The sequence below is a fragment of the Amphiprion ocellaris genome, chromosome 20, assembly GCF_022539595.1.
Source record: "Amphiprion ocellaris isolate individual 3 ecotype Okinawa chromosome 20, ASM2253959v1, whole genome shotgun sequence".
Taxonomy (NCBI): domain Eukaryota; kingdom Metazoa; phylum Chordata; class Actinopteri; family Pomacentridae; genus Amphiprion; species Amphiprion ocellaris.
Window position 1 is genome coordinate 19431968 of NC_072785.1, and position 25172 is coordinate 19457139.

Consider the following 25172-nt stretch of genomic DNA (forward strand, 5'->3'; position numbering starts at 1 on the left):
ATACTGGCATTTGGTTCTTCAATGACTGGCACTGCTCTGATAAGATGATTGGTCTGGAGAATAAATACCAGATTAAAAAAAAACTTGCGGAAATGTTCTTGCAGCGCTGCAAAGATGCAGGCTAGTTTATTCCCAGGACAACATGTTCTAGTACTGTCTATCTCTAACTGCAAAACTATCTGTGACCCTGTGTGTGCAACCCATGTTTTAATCTTATCACCGCTTCCTCCAGCTAACAAAGAGTGTTTCACTTCATGTGCGCTAATCTTAAAGACAGACAACGACAAAATAGCAGTTACATGTCCCGAGTGGGCTTTCTGAGTGAGAAAGAGCAGCTGAGGCTATTCCGTCCACAGGAGACAAAAGCGGCTCTGTCTCATACAGAGTGATGGATGATGACTGATGAGGGGAGAAGGGTCAAAGTTCAGGGGGCTGTCATGGTTGAAGCACATCAGAAACCATGAGTGCCAGCCCTTAGGTTCAGTTAGTCCTCACCTCTAGCATCACCCCAGTCACATGGCTGATATCTTGTCAGATTTTTAAGTTTAAATGTGTTTGGGTGGGGGGTGGACAGCAGTTAATATTGACTGGGTTAAGGGGAGAGGTCAGGTCTGGAGGCGATGTTGGTAAGAGCAGAAGATCATAGGAGGTTATGAGTGGTATTTTGGCTACATGATGACTTGTGGTCACAAGCAGATGAAGCGATAGAGGAAAAACAAGGAGAGACTTTAGAGAGACTAAAAACAGAGATGTGCAGATCGCCGCGGGCACAAAAGTGAGTGTCTGTGCAAACTTGCTGCAACCAAAACAGTTGTTGCTTAAACTAAGGCTGTGGAAGAAAATCTGAAAAACTGGTTCACTAGGTTACTGAGTTTGCAGCTGGAACATCACTTATTTTTAGGGTGAAACTGATCACTATTCATACAATTCTTGTTCAACTCAATTCTTCTGCAAGGCCAGCACTTCCTTGCACACCTGCATTCATAAAATATTTTGTCAGTTTGGATAAGCCATATATGTGGCTTAAGGTCAACAACACAGATAGCTTCTATTCTGTCATTTAGAAAGCAATTGAATGTTTGAATGTTTTTCAAATCAATTTTTATAAGGCTGTAGTTTCCAGGTTGTCTGGTTAATTGGTTGGTTGAGATGCTTTCATCTGTCCAAATTCTTATTGGTAGAACAATTAGCGGTGTTACTTTAATAAAGAAATGACTGCTTCATTAACAGTGTTCCAATATTAATTTATTATTTTTGGAAGTTTAACTTTAATTCGCCCAATCTAGCGGGGACTGTTAGGTGGAACTTCTTAAAAGTCAGATGCAAACTAACTGACACCAGGTCGAAGAAGTCATCAATGTGGCTGCATTTTGTTTACACACGTGGCCAAAAGTTGAGTCAAGGGTAAACTTTCAAGCAGCAGGTATCACAGCGCAACAACCAGGTTTGATATCAGTAAACTAAGATTTTCTTTGGTTGACTACTGACCTAGATTTTTGTTTTCAGCACCTGCAACAGACTTTTTTTCACTGCATAATTCTTAAACTTGTCATGGTAAGACAAGCTCAGGTGTAATAGATAACATTGTAGCGAATAATATTTTGGCTAACAACATGTCTAACTTCGTTTGAGTGTTTGTACATATTGATTTAACATATTTTCCAGAAAGCAAATAAGTACATCTCTTAAAAAATTATTCCTTTAATGATGGCTCTCTTCTAGGTGATCTGTTGAACCATGCCAATGGCTCAAGGTTCTGAAACTGAACTGAATTGTACTGCAGTCCTTATTAAGGACATTAACTGCATATGCATATGCTCTTCCAGCCTTGACATGCCAAAGTCTGCCGTAAAATTGCCCATTGTACAGTCAAAATATAGGTGACTTGTACACTTACAAAGATAAATGACTTATTTATGGATGCATAAGCACAGGGCCATTTAAGATATGGCTTTTAAAACTGCATATCAAACCACTTGTCTATCTTGAAGAAGACATGAGCTAATACCAGTAATAGTTTGTGCAGGTAAGTGTAGGGCTTGGAGCAATAACCTCTAACATAAATACCCATCACTTTCCAGCCAGTCAGCCGCCTGTCCATGCTGCAGCTCGTTACCACTAGCATAAACACCCACTGAAGAAAGCAAAAAAGACCTCAAAAATGTCTCTTACTTCCCCCCTCCTCTCCGTCTCATTCCTGCCTCTCCACCCACCACAATACTTTGGCTTCCCTGAACCCTCCAATGTTCATATTGTTGTGGTTCCGCCTGTTGACAAGTATCCCAATATAGTCACAGTCTTTGTGTCTTGAAAGTGCACAGTACAATAAATACAGTTTGTTTTGTAATTTGAGATGGTTTAGTTTTTCACAATTTTAATTAAATAGGTGTTCAATCTTAAAGCAATAAGTAAACTCACTTTGTGTGGCCTGAGAGCTACTACTGAGGATGGGATGATGCATAAAAAACAGCAGTGTTTTTGTGTCAACAGAACTTCAGAAACACTCACTTTGTTACAACCTATATATCAATGCCCTGAGAAAAAACTATAATTAAAGACTGTTCTGTTGGCAAAGAGACAGAGATGGAGGAAAAGAGGCAAAAAGTGGGGAAGCAAAAGCAAGTGATAGAGAAAGACTTGTAATGTCAAAAAACTTGACACTACCACATTTATGAGGTGGCATTGTCCAATAAACCTAAACCTGAGGCTCAAAATCATAGCCACTGAGACACAAAGGTTAGAGGAAGAAACAGGGATCTCAGTTTAGTAGTTTCCCATCACATGTATGGTGTATGACCGGGGTGGCCCTGAATGCTTATTACAGACCAATTTACCAGCACCATAATAGCTGCCTATGGAAACCACAATAAAGATGTACAAGGTTTGGGGGAGGAAATGAGTCCCACTCATTTAGTTTGCCATGGGAATAGTGGGCTAGCCATCCTACCACTATTGCATGTGGGCACATTTTCTAGCAGAACCAAATTTAACTTCACTTCTATTGTACTATGCTGTTGTATGACCATGCTTTACTGGGCTTTTATGAAACAGACAGATACAACAGACAGAACAAGCCTTTAATTAAACTAAAGATAGCTTTGCACTGGCCTAGTGGCTCGTATGGTGCCTCTATGAGTGTAGCGCTCACTGCATTCTGAATGTAGAGCCCCATAAGCATCTTTGGATAAGAACCTGCTAATTGCCATAAATCTCCTAGAGGGCAAATCCCCCCACTCAAATCTTGTTACAAAACGTGGCTAAAAAAGTAGAAAGAAAGATTTAGCTGCCAAACCAAGCCAAGCAGAGGATTTACTGGATGAAAACCGACGGTGGGTGAATCTCTGGCCCTGGCACAGCGGAGATCTCTTCCTCAGTCTGGCTGGTCCACACGCACATCTGAGTGTGCTCTTTACCCCGGCTAAACCCAGCTGCAGCATTTTGCTGTGGCAGCGCAAACTGCTACTGGTGGTCACCCCCTCAGCCACAATGGCCGTCAACAAGATCTGTCTGAGGCTGTAAATAAAATTAGGGTTACTATAGTGACAGGGGAAGTGGGAAGAGGTTGGGTAAGGAGGGGGGATGGAGGTTTTAGGGGATCCTGGAGGAGGCTGTGTGTGGGAGAGTGGCAGACTCAGAGACCACAGTCCAATAATTTATAGCTGGCTTGTGTCCAGGTCAGTGGAAGAAGCTGCAAGAGTCAAAAAGGCTGAGAGCATCATTAGTCTGTTCATCTTCTCTGTACAGGTCTGATAAAAATGACAAAAACACACACAAACACACATTTACATGTCAAAGGAGACACATCAACATGAATCCACAAGTCACTAGCTTTCCCTCAAAATGAATGACACTTCATTCCCTCGTAACATAACAGAGGCACATTTCAACTATGCAATGAGACACGTTACTAGGCAGCTGATCCTATTCTCCCTGCTGCAAGCGGTGATGGTGAGTCATCTCCAATGAAAGATAGCAGTGAATGACAGTGTGTCACCCACAGGCCAAGACAGGGCACCTATGACGCATGTACCCACATGTATGTTATGCTCTACCAACTCTGTGGCTTTGGTGTCCATACATTTTATTTCAATGCTCTAAACCAATGATGGATTCCTCTGAAACACACTCACTCCTCTGTAATTAAAAATACCTGCCACCCATCTGCAGGTGACATTTGTTTGTTGTCTTGCCAGCACCTGTTGTGGGTTTCCATCACAGCCCTCACAGATACAATAAAGAGTCACGTTCACATAAATACTAAATGTGCTACTGACTGGAAACAGCTAAAATAGGATACTGCATACAATATAAGATGAAGGGCAGGTAACCAGGTTTTCCCAGGTGTTTGCACCAATGGAAATAAAGGAGGGATCAACAGAATCTTCCCTTTATTGTTTCTTCAGGTCGTGAATTCTCTCAAAGAGGAGCCACCACTCCCTTTTTAAACAAAGTCAAAACCCTCATTTGCTCTAATATCCTTTGTACTCCATATTCGGTTGAAATCCAGGGAACAAAAGCTTACTATGGTTTTCAGCCGAGATAATGTCATGAGTACTAGTCCTTGGAAGAAAAAAAGGCAGCTGACAATTTTAAGTTTGGTAGGTTGAGAAGGTGAAATTCAGCAAAAGAAAGCACATATTATGAATGTGATGTATGCTAGCTGCTTTAACTATTGGTTGAGAACAAGGAAACGAGTAAAAATGGCTGTTTTTCTTGATTATCGTAAGGAAATACAGAGTAAAATGGCCAGAAAGTTAAAAAAAATCCTCTGAAAGTGTACAATACGTATAATGTCACTGCTGTCAAATATTCTGAGGAATCCCTAGATGATTTTCAGCCATAGCCAAATAAAAAAAGAAGCTTGGAACAACTGTCTCACCTTATCAGCTTTATGATCTTTCAAAAACAATACAATATAAACCTTTGTGCGCTGTAGAGCTACACGGAAAACCAAATACAAACAATCGCAAAGAGAGTATGGAGCTTCCTTTTTTTAGTCTTCCAGGTGTTTTTTTAGTTTCCTGTTTAAAATAAACACTTCCATCCATCCATTCAGGGAACATGAAGCCATAATGATAGTGGGCCTGGGGGCTCATCAATGCACCATCAATGCTGTGAAAACACAGGCTAGCCCATTATAGTGGCCTTATGCATCAGCGCTCTGTAAAGTAACCATAGAGGAGAGACCTGACAGACACAAACAGAGATCACAGGCAAGTGAAAACACAGATATAAGCACAGAGACCTACAAACAGTCTGCATGGTATATTAATGTGACACCTGCACAAATTTATTATACAAACATAAACAGAGTAGATTGCAAAATGGAAGTAAGCAAATGATCTTATTGTTCAGCTATAAGGTTGTATTTCCTACAGGGACGGTGATTTTTAAACTGTGAGAACTGCTGCACAGGAATTCAGCCAGTCTCTGTGGAGGACTGAGAAAATGTGGACTAGTCTGGACATGCACTAAACAAGCTCTGATTTGGCACTTTTCCAAGTGCCCAGCTAAACTCAAAAGTGGGTAACAATTCATAAAACTACTCTCACTTCATATTCATAATGACATTACACTCCATTACAGTGTGAGCAGGTGGCAAGGTGAAAGAGCTCTGTGTGCATTTAGTCGGCGAGGGGGGACTATCATCCTGACTAGCCTTTGAATTTTAAATCCGTTAAAAGCAACTGGTGGCCCCAAATGCAACAAAGGACATGTGTGACCTGTTTTGACTGCTCATTCACAGAGCCGCTGGTTTGGTTTGGTAGAAGAAAAAACAGCAGTTACTGCATTCCTCTCATGTTCTGTGGTTATTTGAGCATAAATACATTAGCAGTGCTTTGATAGCATTAATAACACAGCCATACACTTCCTTTTTCCTTCTGAGTTTAAATCACTGCACATGCATGGAACTAGTGCAGGAGCAATTTAAGACTTTAATTTATTGAAAACTTAAGTCACAAGACTGCCAGAGTATGTATACAGGCATACCTATGACATACCAGTCAGTATGGGCTTACACCTGTCATCCCCTTGTGGTAGGTCAGCCATCATGTGACCTGCATTTATACTTTCACCCACTACACCACCTCAGGTTGGAGCTTTTACTCCCATGACTTAAACAAGGCACTTCACAAGCCAATGCTCTTAGGGAAGACTGAGGCCAAACGGCTTGCAGGTTCTAAGCTGAGATCATCTGGGAGATTTGCATTTCACATTTTAGATTTGAATGAAAAGCAAACTGCTCAAGCCCAGGTTGGCTAGGATATGAGGTGACACTTTAGTCATCTCTGCTGGCACTGTGACAAGACCTGTTTGATATACATGCAAATGCAAAGTGACTTTGGTTTGCTGGTAAAAATCATCAGGCCTGTAAGTGTTGTACACAGGAAAGATTAGTACTCTATACTGTCTGAACAAGGGCTGACTGATTTAGGGGGAAATATGCAATTATTTTTTTCTTTCTGGCACATACTGTGATTCGTAATATCATTTAAAGTAACATTTTGTTTCAATATTCACTGTGTAACTTATTTCAAACCTGTGATGGAGCATTATCACATGAGATACAATCAAAATTTTAAATGTATTCCAACACAAAGATGAGAACTTGATGATATAAATTGCTTCCAACTTGTACTGACTAAGGGGGAGATAGAAGATGGAACAATTATCACAAAAGCTGTGACTGTGAGTTAAATAAATTTAGTAATAATCAATAAAATGATGCTGATTTCTAAAAGATAATCACAGGACCTTTCTGTGAACAATGTCAACACTGAAACATGTAGGTCATTCTTGTGACCTGCAGTATTGCACTTTCTGCAGTTGAATTTAGAAGGGTAATAATATAAAGGTAATAAACCTTGAGTTGCATCCACTGCATAATGTCCTAATATCCAAAACTGTAGTCTGTGCAATTTACTGATTGCATCATTTCAAATTGCAAATTTGGTTTGAAATTAATTATTGCATAGTCTTTCTCCAGATGCTGTTGAAGCTGAAGTAGGTAGCAACTTTCAACCACTATGCTCCAATGTTGATTAAAATGCATGCTCTAGTTTCGTCTCCTCAACACTAGATTAGAACAGTCCCATTAACAATTGATGATTTATCGAGCAGTCCCCATATGCTGGAGCTCCTGCGGCTATAAGGCTGGGATGCTCAGGCCGTGTGAGAAACAGGCCGCGGAGGTTTCAACAGCAACGAAACCACAGCAAGCCCTTTCAGTAACCTTTCCCCAGAGGGAATCCTCTTACAGCACTTCCCTTGAACTCTAAAGGCTATTTTCTATGGAAAAGTAACACAGTTAGCTTCCCATCAATGGAACAATGGTCAATTTTAAAAGCTGCATGACTTGATGTCTGGAAAGTAGTTATTGACAAAAGAAATGAGTTTAAACTTTGATGGAAGAAAGACATTCAGCTAAATAAATTATTTTACCTTGTGACTTCCTGTTATAAGCGAGGCTGCTACAGGCGGCATACAGATTTCTGCTGATTCCTAGAGAACATGTTTGCATTAATCTGACACCCGTTCTCCCTGATGCATAGACACACAGCCTCTACAGCATAAGGGTTGCTAAAATGGATTAATGATGACTGTGGTGGTTATCCAAACATAGAACTCCACTTGCCTGATAGAGCAGCACTAAAACAGGGGCAGCGGATGCCTTACTAAGGGTGAAGTGTCTGCACAGCGTCTGTTCACACTGCTGTTTAGGAAGTCAGTGTTTAGCCAGATAAGGATCATTAGCTGTCAATGCCCACACCTTGCTATCATCTCTATAGATAAGGCAACTGAAGGCCCCCATCAGTAAAGTCACTGAGCATATGTAGGGTTAGGCAGGTTCCAGGCACATACTTGGTCAAAGACAAAAGCACATTCAGCCCGTGTTTGTCGCCTCTCTGACAAGCTAATTGCCTACTTGGCACGTTGGTGCTACTTGAGAGGCATGATACAGTCACACCCACACACCCTTGCTACTACTGTTTCCATACACATGACATCAAACACCCTTGAACATGGAGTTCAATGTGTTCAGTGTGCATTGAACCATTCGGGCCAGACTCCTGGTTGATCATGTTCAAGACACACATCTGCAACTGTAGCTCATTGCAGAAATGTGCAGCAAACAGGGTCTGACAGGGTTAGCTGATAAATAGCCACTGATCAGCATTATAATCATGACCTCTTGCTTTAAATAAACCCATCGCTAAAATTCTCATGCCTAATCCATTTCCAGATTCAGAACTTTGAAACTTGATTAGGCCAGTATACAAGTATAGAAAATGCTGGCAGGGATCCAGTGTTTGCTGAACTGCAAAGTCTGGACCTGTTAAAGAATTGGACAAAAACCATGCAGTCAGACAGTAGCTGGACAGGTTTACATGTCTGCGATGCCTTGTTAAAACCTGGCAGTTGTAACCTCAGTAACTAAAATGTGGACGAGTGGGGAGTGAAAAAAACCAAGTGCATTTGGTGAATGAGAAACTATTCAGCTGCGTCGGACAGCTAAACATTCCCTGAATGTTGCCAGCCCGTCTCAACTCAAGCATGTGGATTCAGGACTATATTTGGAAAATGACTTGCAGCATCTGATTTAAACTTTTGACTTTGTTAACATGGGTATGTGGGTCACTGTATTAATGTCACTGGACGCAGTCGCTCAAATCTAACCCTAATTTAATTTAAAGTGTCACAAAACTGAAAATACAATACATCCTGCCCTCTGTCCTCTCATTAAGAGAGTGCATATTTCCCCCAGGGTAACTAGTTCCACACATGACATATGGCATACCAATCACACGACACCACAGGTCCAGCTGGAAGATCAGAGCTTATGGTGAAGGAAATGTGCTTCAGGGCATCTTCAGTCCCAAAACAAAAACACAACAGTGTTTAAATGGAAGGAATCAAACGCCCTTTCACTGGCAATAAACATCCACCAACCACCACTTGATCCCCTGTAACAATGCAAGTGATTAACAACAGTCTCAATACACAAGAACCAGCCCTTGTCCTACTGAGGAAAACAACCTGAGGCAAAAGAGAGTAAAAGCCTACATACAGTGCTTCCTGGGACTTTAATTTGACTTCTGTCACAGGCACAACAACTCTGCAAACACTGGTGTTTGCCGTTGGTGTGAACAGGTCAACAAGAGGCCACGACCCAGCTCTCGGCACGGGTTTGATTTCAGTCTAATGTTGCTTGGCTTTGGTATGAAAGGATTACATGAGTTATTCTTCAGCCAAATAGCATCAGCGGTTACATGCTATGATGTGGCTGTGGACTGTACAGCGGTCAGCAAGGACAACACCAAGTCTTTTCTTGACAACATCCGTTGAGACTTATGTTGTGCAGCTGGAAGCAGGACCAATCGATTGAAATGGTTTAAATGACATCAATAAGCAGCGCCGCAGGTTGAAATTTACACAAGCGCTTCATTTGTTCAGTGGCTCTGGCTGCTTTAAGGCAGATCAACTTGCTTGCAAAGTAATTGTAGTGTACACCCACTGACAACACCTCTAACTACAGCAAATGGTTATTTAGCCAAACCAGACCACAATGAGGAAAGCAAGATTTTGGGGCTGGACTCAAAAGCCTGCAAAATCCACATTTGCTAAATCTCAAGTGTAAAGACAAAACTTTAATAACCACTTCTAAATATGTCTAAACATGTCAACAATGATAGGACAACCTAGCATTTATCCACGACCTATAATTTGGTTTGAAGTGTCCCATGCAAGTCAACCCCCTTCTTCGATATTCAGTGTTTTTATGTGAAAAGTGTGTATGAAATTTTCCCATGGTGGTTAGTTCTTTACTTGTACTGTGTTTGCAGGGGTCTGCAAATCCAATGGTTAGGACCAACAGGGACAACTGCTGAGTCAGTTTTTCAGGAGATTGACAGCCATGGAGCCTGTATAGACAACTAATCCTCCATCCATGCTTGCCCCGGCTGGACTCTTTTCACAGGGCACGAGGAAACTAACCCCTCCACAATCCCCTTTAACTCCCCAGCTATAGAAGATCACCAGCAGGCGCCTCTATCAGCAGTTAATTTGCCACGACGCAATTACAGTTCCAAAAAAATGCATCTAAAAAAAGAGCTTGGAATGAGTTACACATTAGGAGTCTGCAATGGAAATCACCTAAGATTTGCTTTGGGAAGTTTCCAAATGTCCTTTAGTGAGAGTTTCGTCCCACCATTGGTCACATAAACAACACATGACTCACTTTGCCGGATGATGTACACAAACTTCACAGCCCCTCTGTTTGGAATAATATCACTGCGACTATTTCAAACAATGCTTCACATACCACATCCCTCGCTTCACATACCTACGCTGTGACTGAAGTGAGCTTCAAAGTGAAATGTTGTCACTATCATAGCTAACATTCCTCTCAGTGCCTGAAATAAGTATGATTTTAATGCTGTCAGATACTAAGAAGCAGAAAATAAGTGAAACCATTCAAATAATTATAAGTTTGCAATGGGGGGGTCCACAGAACAGTAAGTATACATCAGTAATAGATCATGAAAATAATGAGAGGGTATAGGCTGTGATTCAGTGAGTGGTATTTGTCATTCCTTACTAGTTAGATAGCAAAACTGGTTTTAGATTGGAGACCCTTTGGCTAATCTCGGTCAGGTAAAAGTCTATTACTCACTTCAAGATTTATGACTTCAAAACTTTTGAAAACTAATATATTTAAGACTGAATTATACATTTATTAAAACAGAGTGTGGTGCTTTATCCAACTAAAGCCCATTAAAACGTTTTAAGCAACAATTTAGCAGACAGGTTCACACAGCTAGCTAGGTGACACTTTGCTAACATCTGTAAGTGAGAGTTAAAGAAAAAGCAGAGCTATTGTTAAACGCCTCAGTGGAGGTATGTTGTCACACAGGGGCAGTTTCAACGAAACTAGCAGGCGATAACAGAGGAGAGACTCAGAAGTAAAACTGAGAGGAAGCTCTTAAAAGTCGAGATAATGTCGCCTCTGTTTGTGACAACAGATTTAAATCACAAAGTGCTTCAGACTCACCTTTCATCCAGTCGACAACTTGTTTCGGCGTCCACTTCGTTATCGGCTCCATGGCGTCTTCAGGACAAATGTGAGATTAAAAAAAAAATAAAAAATCTAGCGACGCTAATGTGGAAATGAAATAATTTTCTGTCACATTCTTCTCAGCAGCTCAGTGCTGTCCGTGTGTTGCAGCTCACTCTCTAAACTCCTGTGTACTCCCGCATGATGACTGGAGGCTGGACTGAAATCCCCCTCAGCTCCTCACCGCCCGGCTGGGATTTATGCTGCATTCAGGAGCTTCCGGAAATACTGGGGAAAATCACCATTAGCCACTAATTGTGCCCACAAATCACAAACCAGGAAGCCCTGAGACAGCTTGTCTCACTGAGACACCAAAAAACAGAAACTCGAAGTTTATTGTATTTTAATGTTAATAATATTTTATTTTTCATGATTTTACACAGACACATTCCCAATAGTGCATGCTTATCGAACCTAATTTACCCCATGTTGCATTTCCCCCTCATTTGTCACATCAAGTATTTTTCTGTTGATTATGTAGCAGCTTATTTTACAACTACCTCTATCCACAACCATTGCCAGTCCGCTTTATTTGCCACTTCGGTGCACCGACAGTGGATTTTACAGAGAGTCTTTGAACATAGCGTGTGATGTAGGTAGTTCCTGTGTGTTCACCGCCCTCATTTGAAAGTGGAGGCGTGAATATAACAAACGGTGTGTTCCCGAGTTTACATTAAACTGCTCCTGCAAAAGGAGTTGTGCAAGAACACACAGATTATTGTACAGTAAATCTGTCAGCTGAATTTTAATGGATGAATATCTATGCATGATCCTGCTCTTATTTGTTTGTATTCATGGGTCTAATAACACAAAGCAGATGCCTTATTTATAAGACACTGGTGTGACATTTGCTGTTGTTCAATCATATTTGCAGTCACCAATGTATAATATTATGTTTATCATATGAGAAAAACAACAGAAGTAGTTGACACTTGTTCTTTCCACTAAACTCGATATGACTCACTACTGCTCTCTAATGGTAACTTGCTTCTTTGCAAGTCGTATAGTATGTATGCAGTTCTCGACTACACAAATTCTCACAATAACACTTCACATTAACTTATGTAGAAAACATCATTTCAATTAAACTGGATTTCTTGTTGTAAAAAGTCTGTTGCACTCGGGATTCAATTTTCGATGAGGAATTTAAAAAGTACTATTGCCTTAATTTTTTTTCTTTAAATTATTCACAGATAGAATGCTCTGTTCGAATGTCAGAATGCAAAAAAAATGTTATTTGGGGTGTGTTGAAGTGTTTTGTTTGGTGTTTTTTCCCCCAGTGACAGTGACAATAAGCGGCGAATGATTAATTCATTCATCATCGTGTATCATCAGTTCATACATGCCCAAACTAAATCCTACTTCCATGGTCATGACTAATACAGAGATATATACTATGTAACTTGACTCAGACTTGCTTCGCTGAGAGCAGCTGGTACTGTGAGTTTACGGCACTGCAACAGGTGGCTGCTACACAAATGAACAGAAAACATAAAGGTCGCATTACGCATAATCTGTGTTTTTAAAAATGGTGCTCAGGGAGTTTAAAAAAAACTCTTTGGTTGAAAAAGTCTTGGTGCCTTTGCTATATGTCTGTGTAGTGCTGGAACTGTTTCAAGTTGTAGTTATGTGCCTTTATCATGAGGCTTTGTAAAGTTTTGCAGTTTACAAAGCCTCTTTTCAAAGTCAAGCAACCTTACAGAGAAAGTAACCTTGCTTGCTCATTGTTTTGTCTGAAACACACCTTGCATGGGAGAGAGTCCCGGCCCTACCCATCACTCCTCTATTGTGCAGCTGGAAGCTGTTGTGTGCTCTGCACTGTAATCAGCTGCAGATTAAAGCTCCGCTGTTATTAAACTTGGGCATGCATCAATTTGCTGTCACAGACATACTGGAAGCCACAACACAGCATTATACAACTTTTGTTTTGGCTCTCCTTCTCTTTCTTGCTTGAACCTGCCGGCTTTCTTGCTCGTTGAACTGAATTAAGATAGTGTGTGAATAAGTCCATTCTTTAGATTGAAGTTGAAGGAAGATTTTTTTTTTTTTACCATCTCTGAGCTGCATCATTTCGGTGTAAATGACAGGTAAAATGCCTAAAGTAAGGGTTTATAGAAAATATATTTAGTATAACACAAAGAGAAAAAAATAATAAATTGCCTGAGGATGAGCGTAATCAACAAAGTATAAAGTCAAGAAATAAAGCAAAGGGACTTCTATATCTTTTTGGGTGGAAATTACACAGCACACACGTACAGCACATAGTAATCTTGGATGACTAATGGCCCTTACGTAGTTATGCTTTTAATCTCTTTTAAGACAAGATGTACACTATCTTTGTATAAATTGTTGCCAGGCATCGCAAACATTTCTCCCTGCAACAAACGCGATCAACACTGTGTAAGCTTTTCATGGGAGTGGTCTGGACTGAAGGGGATTTAGGTGGTGTGGAATTCAGGGGAGGGCCTCCTGATAGGATTAAGGGAATCATAGGATTGTTGTTGGGGTGAGACAGACGGACGGAAAGAGTGTTTGGTCTCAGAGAGGAGGGAAAGGCCTGAGCGCATGATGCAAAACTGGCAGAACCTAACTGGCAAATCAGGTAAAAATTACAAAAAAGTAGCACGCTTCCTTATGGTTCTTCCATCACAAGAACCAGGCTTCAGAGCAGGATCCAGGCTCCCAACACTAAAACAAAGATGTGTAAAGACAAGCAAACACAGCATGATCTCCTTTGTTTTCTGAATCAACATTTATTTTGGTCTCAGCATATAGGACGTCCAGTTTTGGCAGTGTATATTATTTCCAGCATCTACATTAAATTCAGGCCAATAATGTCAAATAAACAAAGGTGGGCACATGAAACATCAGCACAGGAAGTTATCCACTTCACTATGTAAGATGGTAGGATATAAAGAGCTGAAGATATTGCTTTAGAACAGATGAACCCCCCTCTTCCTGCCACTGACGCGTTTGTTCTCTAAACACCGAATAGATCTACTGTAGGAGAGGAAATGCTCTGCACCATCTCATGTGCGTCGCCAGTATGTTTGGGAATATCTGTGTGGGTGGCCATATTATATCTTTCACACAACACAACAGATCAGGGATTCCTTGATATCACTATATGACTCGAAGCAAGTGCTTTCAGGCTTAATTTGTTCCCAAAGCAATTCATAACGAAATCATCATCTAGTTTGGACTTGCAATGCCTTCATATAATAAAATGTTGCTATGAAAATCTTCATTTGAACTGATTTTTTCACTCTGCACTGCTCTTTTTCTCCCTCTTTGAGGCAGAAAAAGACTCAGATGCCTCCTCACTGTGTAAATGAGGGCCTTAGGCTGATATAAAGAGAGCAGTGTAGTGAAAAATACACTGAAGATCCTGTGTGCTGATCTTGTTGCTGGGGAGAAAACTTAAGTTAGAAGTCTGAGCCTCTCTCCTGAAGCCATTAGAAAATAAAATGAATGTCATATTACTCACAAAAGACAAAATATAAACCTTTACTCAGATGTAAACTTTGAAAAGAAAAGTGTACTTGTCCATGTAGATGACAAGAAGTATGTCTAAATATACTGTCTGTGTAAAATGTTCTCTGGAGTGGGGACTCAGAGTTTCTCATCTTAATCATTAAACCAAGGAGTGTGTTGATATGTAAATAGGAGTCAATGACGTGTGTTTTTTCAGTCCCAAAAGTAACACCTGCGGATTTTTACTACAGTAAAGTGAGAGAAGACGAAGAGTACATTGGGAGGTTTACATAACATTTTATGGGTTTGAAGGAACAGTGGGTCTGGCGTTGAGGTACTCCAGAACAAAAACCTGCAGGATCTTGTTGAGGTTTCCAATGGTGGCACGATCCAGGTTCTGCTCATTGTCATCAAACGTGTGCCACACGGACGGGAACGGGGAGGGGATGAGGTGGAGGATCCGAACACCTGACAGAGAGGCACAGGATGAGGATCAGCCAACGCACCGAGTGCAATCATTGCTGTGTTTCTCGGTGTGTATACCTCTGCTCAGGAACGGAATGTGATCGTCTTGTATGCTGCCCACAGGTTGGTTAGGCCAGAAATACTCCACACTGTTGGGATGATCCGCAAGCAGGTTCATTGACTGTAGACGTTTTTCTGAGGGTAAAGAGTAAAAAGGTGGATCTGTTAGTTTAGTTTAAAGAAAGAACAAAAAAAAAAACATCTGCAAGTAATATTTATTGGCTTCAAAGTCAAGAAATAACTGATGTGCTTTACCAGAGCTGTGTGGATATAATTTAATCAGCTTTCATCAACACTGCAGAGCAAACAATCCCACGACTGTTATTATATTTTGGTTCAAATGTTGCTAATGCAGTAAAGAAGTAAAGGATACAGTGTGGCAAACACACGCACTGTAAAACATTAAACAGGATTTTAGCAGAACTAACTGGTATTTTCTTGTTAACTTAATGTAAATAAATATATTTTTTTTAAATTTCAGGTTAGCTCAACCAAAAATATATAGTTTATATGTTCAAATAACCTTTAAGCTTTAGTTGTCTGATTTGAGGTCTTATGAATTCAAATGATGAGTTGAAGAGGTGAATCGATCATTAAATCAGGCTTTTAAAGAATCCAAACTAGAATACTTCACACCATGCACTGTTTGAGAGCTAAAACTCTCAAGAGATTCTTCTTTTGTAGCTTGAAGAGCCCGGTTATTATGAAGGCATGCTCTGTGTCATTGAAGATGTGTAAACTCCTGGCTGCTTCTCCACAAAATAATGAAAACAATGCTAACCATGAGGAAGTATTGAATTTAGTCCCTACCCATGTTCATGCATTACATAACTAAGTAACCCGAAGCAGCCTCAGACGCTGTCTTAGGTATGAAATCAATTCAGCATTTGGAGAACTGACTTCTTAAACTGAGAAAATATCATAGATATACATACATACATACATTTTTGCATACATTTTTATTCATGTGCTAACATAATTGCACAAGGGTTTTCTAATCATCAATTAGCCTTTCAACACGATTAGCTAACACAATGTAGCATTAGAACACAGGAGTGATGGTTGCTGGAAATGTTCCTCTGTACCCCTATGTAGATATTCCATTAAAAATCAGCCGTTTCCAGCTAAAATAGACATTTACCATATTAACAATGTCTAGACTGTGCTTATGATTAATGTAATGTTATCTTCATAGAAAAAAAATGCTTTTCTTTCAAAAATAAGGACATTTCTAAGTGACCACAAACTTTTGAATGGCAGTGTATAATGATGTAATAAAAGTAATGCAAGTCTGTAATGATCATATTAATTGAGAGACTACACAGCTGATTCAACTTAATATATTAGGTTTTACATTTCAAAACTCATAAATTCAGTTAACTCATATTTTTAAGCAGGAAAACTTGTGTTACCAAACTGAATAAACCTAAAATGATTTACATTGTAAATGCAATAATTTGACTGTCAGCATTGTTGCCACACTGGCCTCCATATGATGATGACTAACACGACTACTGTACTTATGACTAATGATGAGCGTGACTCCTGTTTGTGACACACCTTCAATAACACAGGTGTGGCACAAACATGGGTTTGTGACACACCTATATTGTATCAAAATGATAGTAAATAGTTTATTATTCACCAATGCTCTGCAGTCTGGTAAGCCAAGGTGTCGTGCTGGGGAACTGGTTGCCAAAGCGAGGGCTCGGGGCACCGATCAGGTCCAACAACACAAACAGATCCTGGAAGAGAAGAGGCAGGGAGGGGCAGACAGCGTTGGTGAGCTCTCATGAGAAGGTTTTTTTCTACTCTTGCCGGAGGATATAGAAGCCTGTTCCCATAGGAATCACTCCTTAGTAGCGCTGCTTTACGGTGTGGCCTTCTGACATCACACTATCTCCACAACACACAAGCTGCCGTACTACATTCACACACACATGTTCACACACCCTGGATAGCGTCTGCTTTATCTCTATCTGTGCACACAGGATGTCTCCATTTTTAATAAACAGTTGTGCTATCCTTCCATAGCTAAGATACAGAAACATAGGATACCAGTTACCATGACATCATATTATAATTAACGATGTTCCATATCAAGCCTTCCAAGCCTCCAGGATTAGAAAACGGGTGTTTTTGTGATTTGAGATTTCTTTGAAACAACAAAACTATTTAAGAACTCCCTTTTGAAGGTGTTTGTGTGTGTTAAAGGAGATCAGGGCTAAGCAGATTGGGCTGAAATTGAGGTGGGCTAACAAAAGGATGATCTGGAGTGTGATTAAGTGATTATGCTAATCCCGGATAGTCTGGACAGAGAAGGCTGAGTAGAAGTGATGTGTACTATGCCGTGCAGCTGGTTGGTGTCCGTGGCTCCTGCAGGATGTGGGGTGATCTCCATCTTCTGGGCCAGGTGTCGAGAGCCGTACAGGGAGTCTGTGGGCGTCCACTGGAAAAGAGCCTCCTCTCCGTCAAAGAAGAGTAACTGCAGGGTCAAGTCAGGATTGGAGGTCTGCATAGGTGGCGAGAAGAAACTTCAATTCCAAGACTTCTGCCTCCATCTAGTGGTCATGACACAAAAAAGCTAGAGATGTGCAATATTACTGTACTTGCATATATTGCTTTTATGAATTAGTTTCATTCATTAAACTAAACTAACAATATCTGCCATGTGATTTATCAGCTGTGACATGTGTCCTCCTCCATGCCACCTATTGTATCTGTATTCAGGGTGATTCCTATTCCCTCAGTGACCTTTGTGACAGACAGCTGAGTCTGATAAACATGTCCCTTGGCTGATCTCCCCGTCACAGACACTGTCACTGTCCACCCAATAGAGAGGCGTCGGAGCTCAACTGTGAAGCAGGGAAAGGGCAGTGGAGCGAGCCACATGAATGCTAATGTTTAATTCGCGCATCAAGAGGATGGGGAACAATTAAACATTATTGGTGGGAGTTTTGCATCAATTGCTTTGAAACAACCAAAATTTTCAGCGTTTGAAATTTTTGCCACTGCAATTAACATTATGTTCAAAAGTGGACAGTTGCAGATTGATGATTGACTAATTAATCAAAGACTTAATATTAAAAGCTATTTATATTTAGGCTTTTACCTACAAAGTGTGTGTTTTTCATCTATTTACAAAAAATTTATAACTTTTTCACAGCAGACATTCAGAAAAAACACGGCTGAAATTAGCAATAACCCTGTTTCAGTAAGTGGCCCAGAAAGTCTGCCTAATAACCAAGCACATACAACACCGGGGTCCTGGATCTGGCACGCCTATATGGAATACAGTCTTCGTTAACGGCAATTAATTAAATGTGTACTTTTCCTGTTTTTATGTATCGCATGTCTGTTGTGACTCAATGAAATGCTACGGCCAAAATTCTATTTTTTTCTCAACAATTCTCTATTACAACTATAATTAATTTTATTAAGTATAGCATGCAAAGCTTGCATGTTCCCCCTGTGCTGACTATGGGTTTACTCCAGGTACAGTCCAAAGACATGCCTGTTCAGTTAACTGCCGTTTCTAAATTGGTGGTAGATGTGATGTGATCATGCATGGTTGTCTGTCTCTTTGTGTTAGTCCTGTGATGGACTGGTGACCTGTCCAGGTATCCACCCAGTGTCAGCTGTGACAGGCTTAACCTCCCTGCGACCCTCCACATGATAAGGTAGGTAAAGCCTCCGGGTGGATGAACAGAAGCGTAGTGGGTATCAGCAAAGCTTGATAAATCATATAGAGTGCCATAGTGTGTCATTAAAAACGTATTGATGAGCCATGCTGGTGTCCTGGGTGTTGTGTTTCTTCATGAAAATAAACATACACAGTGGTTTCTGTATTACCATACAGGGATGTGTACTAAAATAGTCCATAACCAAGTGTCTGGTTTTAGTATTGTTTGCTAAAAGCAGCATGTAGATGTTTTGATGGAAATCCCTTTGTCTTTTTGAAACTGAAACTGTACATTTGTGACTGCATCAAAGTGCTGCAGGCAGGAAACGGAACATACAAATACGGAGAAACAGACTAGCACAGCCTGTTTTTTTTGCCATTTGAAGACATCATGTGTCGGTAAGGAAAATATAGAACAGCATTTATTATTTAAATGATATATTGTTTACGCTTCCTTCTTTCCTCAAGTATACATGCCAGCATTTGTAAGTTAACTTGAAGTGATATCGTTTTTTATGTTTGAGTGATGCAAAGAAGATCTAGTAAAAAAAAACAACTCTAATATGAGTTCCTGCTTACCAAAAGTCAGGTGGTGTTTTTCCAATACCTTTCACCCCTTTGGGTTGTTGCTGTATGACCTCCCTGTGATTCACAGCCACACTCAAGTCAGAGCTGGCCACAACCACAAAAACACAAACACATTACACCCTCCCAAATGACTAAACTATCACTGAAATGCCTGTATCATTTATCATTCTGACCAATTCTGCGTTGTAGCTTTAAGTTAGATGTGTACCTTCTGGGCTTTCAGTTCTTCATCCAGGGCTCGTGCCAGCTCCAACATCATGGCACAGGAAACGGCAGAATCAGTGGCGCCTTGGAACTCCCTTCCATGCCACTGTGGTGGGTAGTACTTGGAGTCGTAATGACACGCTAGAACCAGGCGGCGCTTTGCTGAAGGGTTGAGGGTGGCAATTAAGTTGGTGAAGGGCAGAGGGCCATAGGGTGTTTGTGACATAAACTTATCCTCTGTCACTTCCCAGCCTGCTCCAAGGGAACCAAGGGTTGTTTTGATGTGCTGTGGACACACAAAGGTAACTTCTCAGTAATGAGAATCGGCCCCTACTTCACCTGATCACTACCTCACTAATTAGCTGAAACAAGCCTGTGATCATTAAACTTGTGAAAAATAAACATTCCTGATTTTGAACTGTTTCGTATTTTAGGGGTTAAACATCAATTTGTGATGACATTAAAATGTAGGTATTGACTATGCACAAGAGATGAAGCATGGAAGACTCACAACTTGTGCAAAGCAGTGCAACTTTAGCTGTCATGATAGCACCACAAACATACTATCTTTTACACGAGGTAAAAGTAACAGGATTTTGGCATTTTTGTTGCCATTTGTGTGACATGACAGATAACATTTCATAAGAAAGATATATGTTTTAAATGCTCATACACAGATGAGCCACAACATTACAACCATCAGCCTAAAGCTGTGTAGATCCCACTTGTTTCTGCCATAATAGATCTGACCTGTCAGGACACGGTCATGGGACATCTGGAGGTGTCCTGTGGTATCTGACACCGAGACATTTGCAGTGGATCCTTTGGGTGCTGTAGGTTGTATGATGAGGCCTCTGTCAATCAGGCTTGTTTCAGTGCATCCCACAAATGCTCAGTTTCATTTAGATCTTGGTTTGGAAGCTAAGTAGATGCCCGGGGCTCTTGGTCGCATTCCTCAAGCCATTCCTGAACAGTTTTTGTGATTGCATTGCCCCATAGGTGGAGACTGCTATTGCTGGGAGAGCTGTTGCTTTGGTCTGTAGTAATGTTTAGGTGCTACATGTCAGAGTAACAGTCACTTGAATGCCAGGAGTGAAGGTTTCCTAACAGAAGATTACATTGAAATGAGATGATCAGTGTCATTCACTTCAACTGTCTTTGATTCTAATGTTGCAGCTGATCGATGTAGAAATGTTTCTGTATTCTAAAGCGGTCTAGTCGTAATATATTTCTTTTATTTATGCATTTTTTTCAATCTTTTTACAAATCTTGAGAATTCAGTAAGATCAACAAAGTAAAAAAAACTACTAAAACACAGTTAAAAACAGTTACATTCAATAATAGTTTGCTTTGGACTCACGAGTTTATCTATAGGTACAAGTATATTACATTTTAAGGGGCGTTGTAATTTAATTAATTAATTTGTGTGCAGCACAAAACTACTTAGTGTTTGCACACAGGACTTTGAGCAACAGAGTCACTTTAATGAATAGAAAAAAATGTGTGCGGGACTAGTTTAATAAGGAAGTGGTATATGATGCCATTTCAGGCTTTATGAAGAAACAGAAAACTGTGCCTGCCAAATCTCACTGTTGGAGACACCCATCCACTCTTTTTATATAGACTACAGTGATGAGTAAATAAATGTTGCATGTAATAAATCTTGGGGTGGAGCAACAAACTAAATTTAATGGTTTAAGAGTGGAATCAGAGGCATGTCTGTAGATAACATCACCAAGATGTTATCTCTTCTCAGATGATACACTTACGTCCTGCACAGCCTGGCTGCCTGCAGATCCTGGATACCTGATAACCAGCAGTGGCCTCAGGTCCCTCTGCCACATCTGCTCCAGATCAGTGTGAGATAGGGCGGTACTGATCTCATCTTGTGTGAGTGTGATGGCTCTGTGATGGAGCTGCACAGGGCCAGTGGGAACAAACAAGATGACACACAATCAGTTCAATGACTATTTAGAAAGGAAAGTGAGCAATTAAAAACTGGTGCAATCTGATCATATTGCTGATAAATGTCAGCACTGTGATCGGATTACTGTGATATTCTGCTAATTAAGCAATCTATTATCGCTAAGTGTTTGCCATGGCTCAGTTTCACATCAACAAGTCTTTAATAAGAGCAGGGGGAAGTCTTGCTATGACGCATTTAAGTTGAGTAACGACGTGAATGACACATCAGTTGCCACATTATCAGTTAAAACTCCTTAAGCCAACTAACAGGGGAATTTTTGAATTTCAGTGTTTCAGATTACGAATGGGACAAAATAATGACGCAGCAATATACCATATCATAATGTCTTGTTGCACTTCATCTATGCACTGGTGTCAAGTACATGCAGGCACTCCAAACAGGTTCCTACGACCAGTTTATTAGAGTCATGAATACTTGTGCTGATGCCAACGTGAGCAAACCTTAAGTAACCTGCAGTTAAGAAGAAGAAACTGACTGGGGGAAAATGGCACACAGTGCAGACAGAAAAACAGGGAAAGCAAATCAGAGAGTTACTTAATGGAATTGATGTGTTTTTGAAGTTTAATAATAATGGTACACACAAACACTGACCCCACAATGCAGTGGATAAATACAGAATTCCTCCTTTTTGCCTGTTCCAGGGTGTTTTTTCTAGTGCAGTTGCACAGATATTGTAATGTATCACAGACGATTGTCTTAAAATGGACTGAGCATTGCATAATTGCTATATTATGATCCTGCATATTGTGACAAAATCGAATTGAGAGTCTCTATGCTTAGTCCACATATCCTGGGGACATCTCAGGAGAATATTCTTCATAGTCATAGTCAGATATTATAATTTGACTTGCTCAGAAATGACAAGACTTCTTGTCTTAAAACTCCTAATCTGTTGATCCTGTGGTAATGCTGTTATATTAAACAGTGTTCTACTGTATATGAGTTGTTAAAAACGCCTCCAGGGACACAAGAGCCAATTAGGGCTGTGTGAAGGCATATTGATTGAGTGGCTTCAAATACAACGAAAGGATACAGTGAATACAGAAGCAGGATGAAGAAGGGCATACGTTAACATGTGATCACTCTCTTTTGCTTGAGGAAATACTTTCTAAACATGATAGTAAGAAATAGAAGCAAATTAGCTGGTTTGTGAGATTGGAAATTTAGATCTGGATTCAAGTTTTAAGCTGCAAGTGTCAAACCCATAAATGCCAAATTACAGTCACAGTCTAAAAAAACGTATTGATCCTCTGATCCCATGGCTCTTTTTCATTTGGTCTCAAAGTTCACCTGCTGAGAACCACGGTTGTCCTGGTAACAAAGCGGGATGGGGAGCAGGACTGAAAAAGCTGATGGTAAATATCACAGACCGGTCAAACCCCGAGTCTGTGTTCTCCACTGCTCCATCCTCTCCCATAACAGGCCCTCCAATAGTGTTTGAAATGAGAAGAATTATGAGGTTATCAAATCTAGGATGAGGCCTAAAATGAACATTTATCTGATCACTGTTAGATAAATCATTTAATTGTCTATAAAATGTCCAGCACTAGTGAAAAACATTTCCCAAAGGACACAGTGCTGTCTTCAAAGTGACATTTTTTTCAGTCCAAATCCCAGTTCAGTGAATACATCAGTCCTGTAATTGCAGTGCAGAGGCACCCAGCACAAACGGTATAATTATGTGGTCACACAGGCTGAATATAGGCTTCCATAGAGCTGGGGCTCACCGAGCTCAGAGAGGGTTAAAAAAGGGGGTCCACTTAAGGTCTATAAATATCAAGACCCACAATTGGAGGATCAATGACGATGACTGTGCTGCCATAGCAACTAGGCAAAGAGGAGAAGAGAACATAAATGAGGAACATGAATGGCCAGGCATACCCAGGTGTGCCTCAGGAGAATTACACAACAGTGTGGAGAAGCAGCACAGTGTGGAGGGCTGGTGGAAGGTCAGGAATGAATATTTCATATATATCGCTACGTGTAATTAGAAACAAAAACGCATCTGGCAACTTGTTGCTAGTTATTGTTTTCATGTAAGGAAAACAACAGCAGCCTTAGTACAGGTCCATTTATAAAAGGGTTTACACACAACACAACAAACATACTGGCACACTGAAATTCACAATTTTCCACCTTTGCAATTATTAAATTAACAAAATTATTCAGAAAAATTGGACACAAATATTTTAAAATGATAACAACAAAACACTAACAATTAACAAATAATTAATTAGTCATTTAATACTAGTCAGAGGCAAAGTACTGATACTGGAAATGTAAGAGCACTGTACATGCATGTCAAGTTTTATAAATGCTTTCACTCACTTCTGAAACCAGTCTTTTGAGCGTCTAAAGACACATTTCTGCCTGCCTGGGAATGACACAGTATCTTAAGAAAACAGAATGTAAACAGATTCTATTTATTTGTTTACCTTTTCTTGTGTCCAAGGAATGCCGTTGGTGGAGTGGATAAATGCCACCCAGACGGCCACAGTGTAAAACAAACGCATTGTGGAGGGAGTGTGGCTGCGCTCAGCCATCGATGTTGTCGCTCCGTTCCACATTCCTGTCTCTCCTCTGTGAGAGCTTTCAGATCATGTGAAAGGCAGGAGGGAGGACCCGGGGCTGTCTGAACCACAGAACGTCACTGTGCTGCTGCTGCTGTGTGTGTGTGTGTGTGTGTGTGTGTGTGTGTGTGTGTGTGTTGCTTCATGTACTCCCTGAAACCACACCGGTGTATGTGAACAACACTGACACAGAGGCCGTTGATAGTAATTCATTTTCACCAGCAAATCAGCACATTTACAGTATAACACACACACACACACACACACACACACACACACACACACACAGACTTACCATTGTGTCTTATAATTAGAGGTTAGGGTTGAAATAAGACCTATTTCTTTAACAAAAAATAAATAAATTACTTCTACTACTGCTGCTACTACTTAAAATAATAATAAGGAGAAGAATGAGAGTAAGAATTTCTGTTAAGATACAATTATTGTAGGCATTTATTCAGGAGCTCATATTTTGCTTGTAAATGATAATTCAAAGTGAAAATCAGTTTAACAGTTAAGTAAGTAAGTAAGCATGTGTGTGTTTGTGTGTAAGTAATGAAAAAAACTCTGTGTCTGTTTATCTGTCACTTCATTCATGCGTCAAAGAACTCAACAACAATATGATATAGCTTGATAAAGCTGAGAAAAACGATGGGATGCTATTTTAAAGTTCAATTTTACAGATCAGACCTGTCTACAGAAATCAAAATATTTTTCTGCCATGTCAAGTTTTTTTTTTTCATAACAGCAGTGACATTATTCTGTGTATGGATGCTTCCCCAAGACTACAGAGAGAACATTAATCATGCATAACTAACAAAATATTGTACCAGATAGCTCAGCAGCAATGAAATCACATTGTGTTGTTTTAGTGTAAATTGTTATGATTAGATAAGTTATCATTATGGACATTTTTTTTTTTTTTTTTTTTTTTAATTTTAGAAATTGTCAGTAAACACAGGCAGCTTTGATTATTTGGTTGATTTATGGATGATTTTTTTTTCTTCTGCTCACCAATCCCCGTAT

General features: G+C 40.2%; 2 protein-coding genes across 2 annotated transcripts in view; both read right to left on the reverse strand.

Moving 5' to 3' along the window:
* Positions 1-11278, reverse strand: part of LOC111569642 (connector enhancer of kinase suppressor of ras 3) — a 33411-nt gene extending 22133 nt beyond the window's left edge. Inside the window, exon 1 of the mRNA XM_023271895.3 lies at positions 11054-11278. Coding sequence (XP_023127663.1) covers positions 11054-11105 — 52 coding nt within the window. The 5' untranslated portion in view covers positions 11106-11278. The remainder of the gene's footprint in view (positions 1-11053) is intronic.
* Positions 11279-13849: 2571 nt separating this feature from the next.
* qpct (glutaminyl-peptide cyclotransferase) lies at positions 13850-24172 on the reverse strand. Its single transcript, XM_023271911.3, has 7 exons — positions 24012-24172; positions 21359-21505; positions 19594-19875; positions 17460-17627; positions 16761-16860; positions 15134-15250; positions 13850-15058 (listed from the first exon to the last, which is right to left on the reverse strand). The coding sequence occupies exons 1-7, from the start codon at positions 24141-24143 to the stop codon at positions 14889-14891; spliced, it is 1116 nt and encodes a 371-aa protein (XP_023127679.1). The 5' UTR covers positions 24144-24172; the 3' UTR covers positions 13850-14888.
* Positions 24173-25172: the final 1000 nt, after the last annotated feature.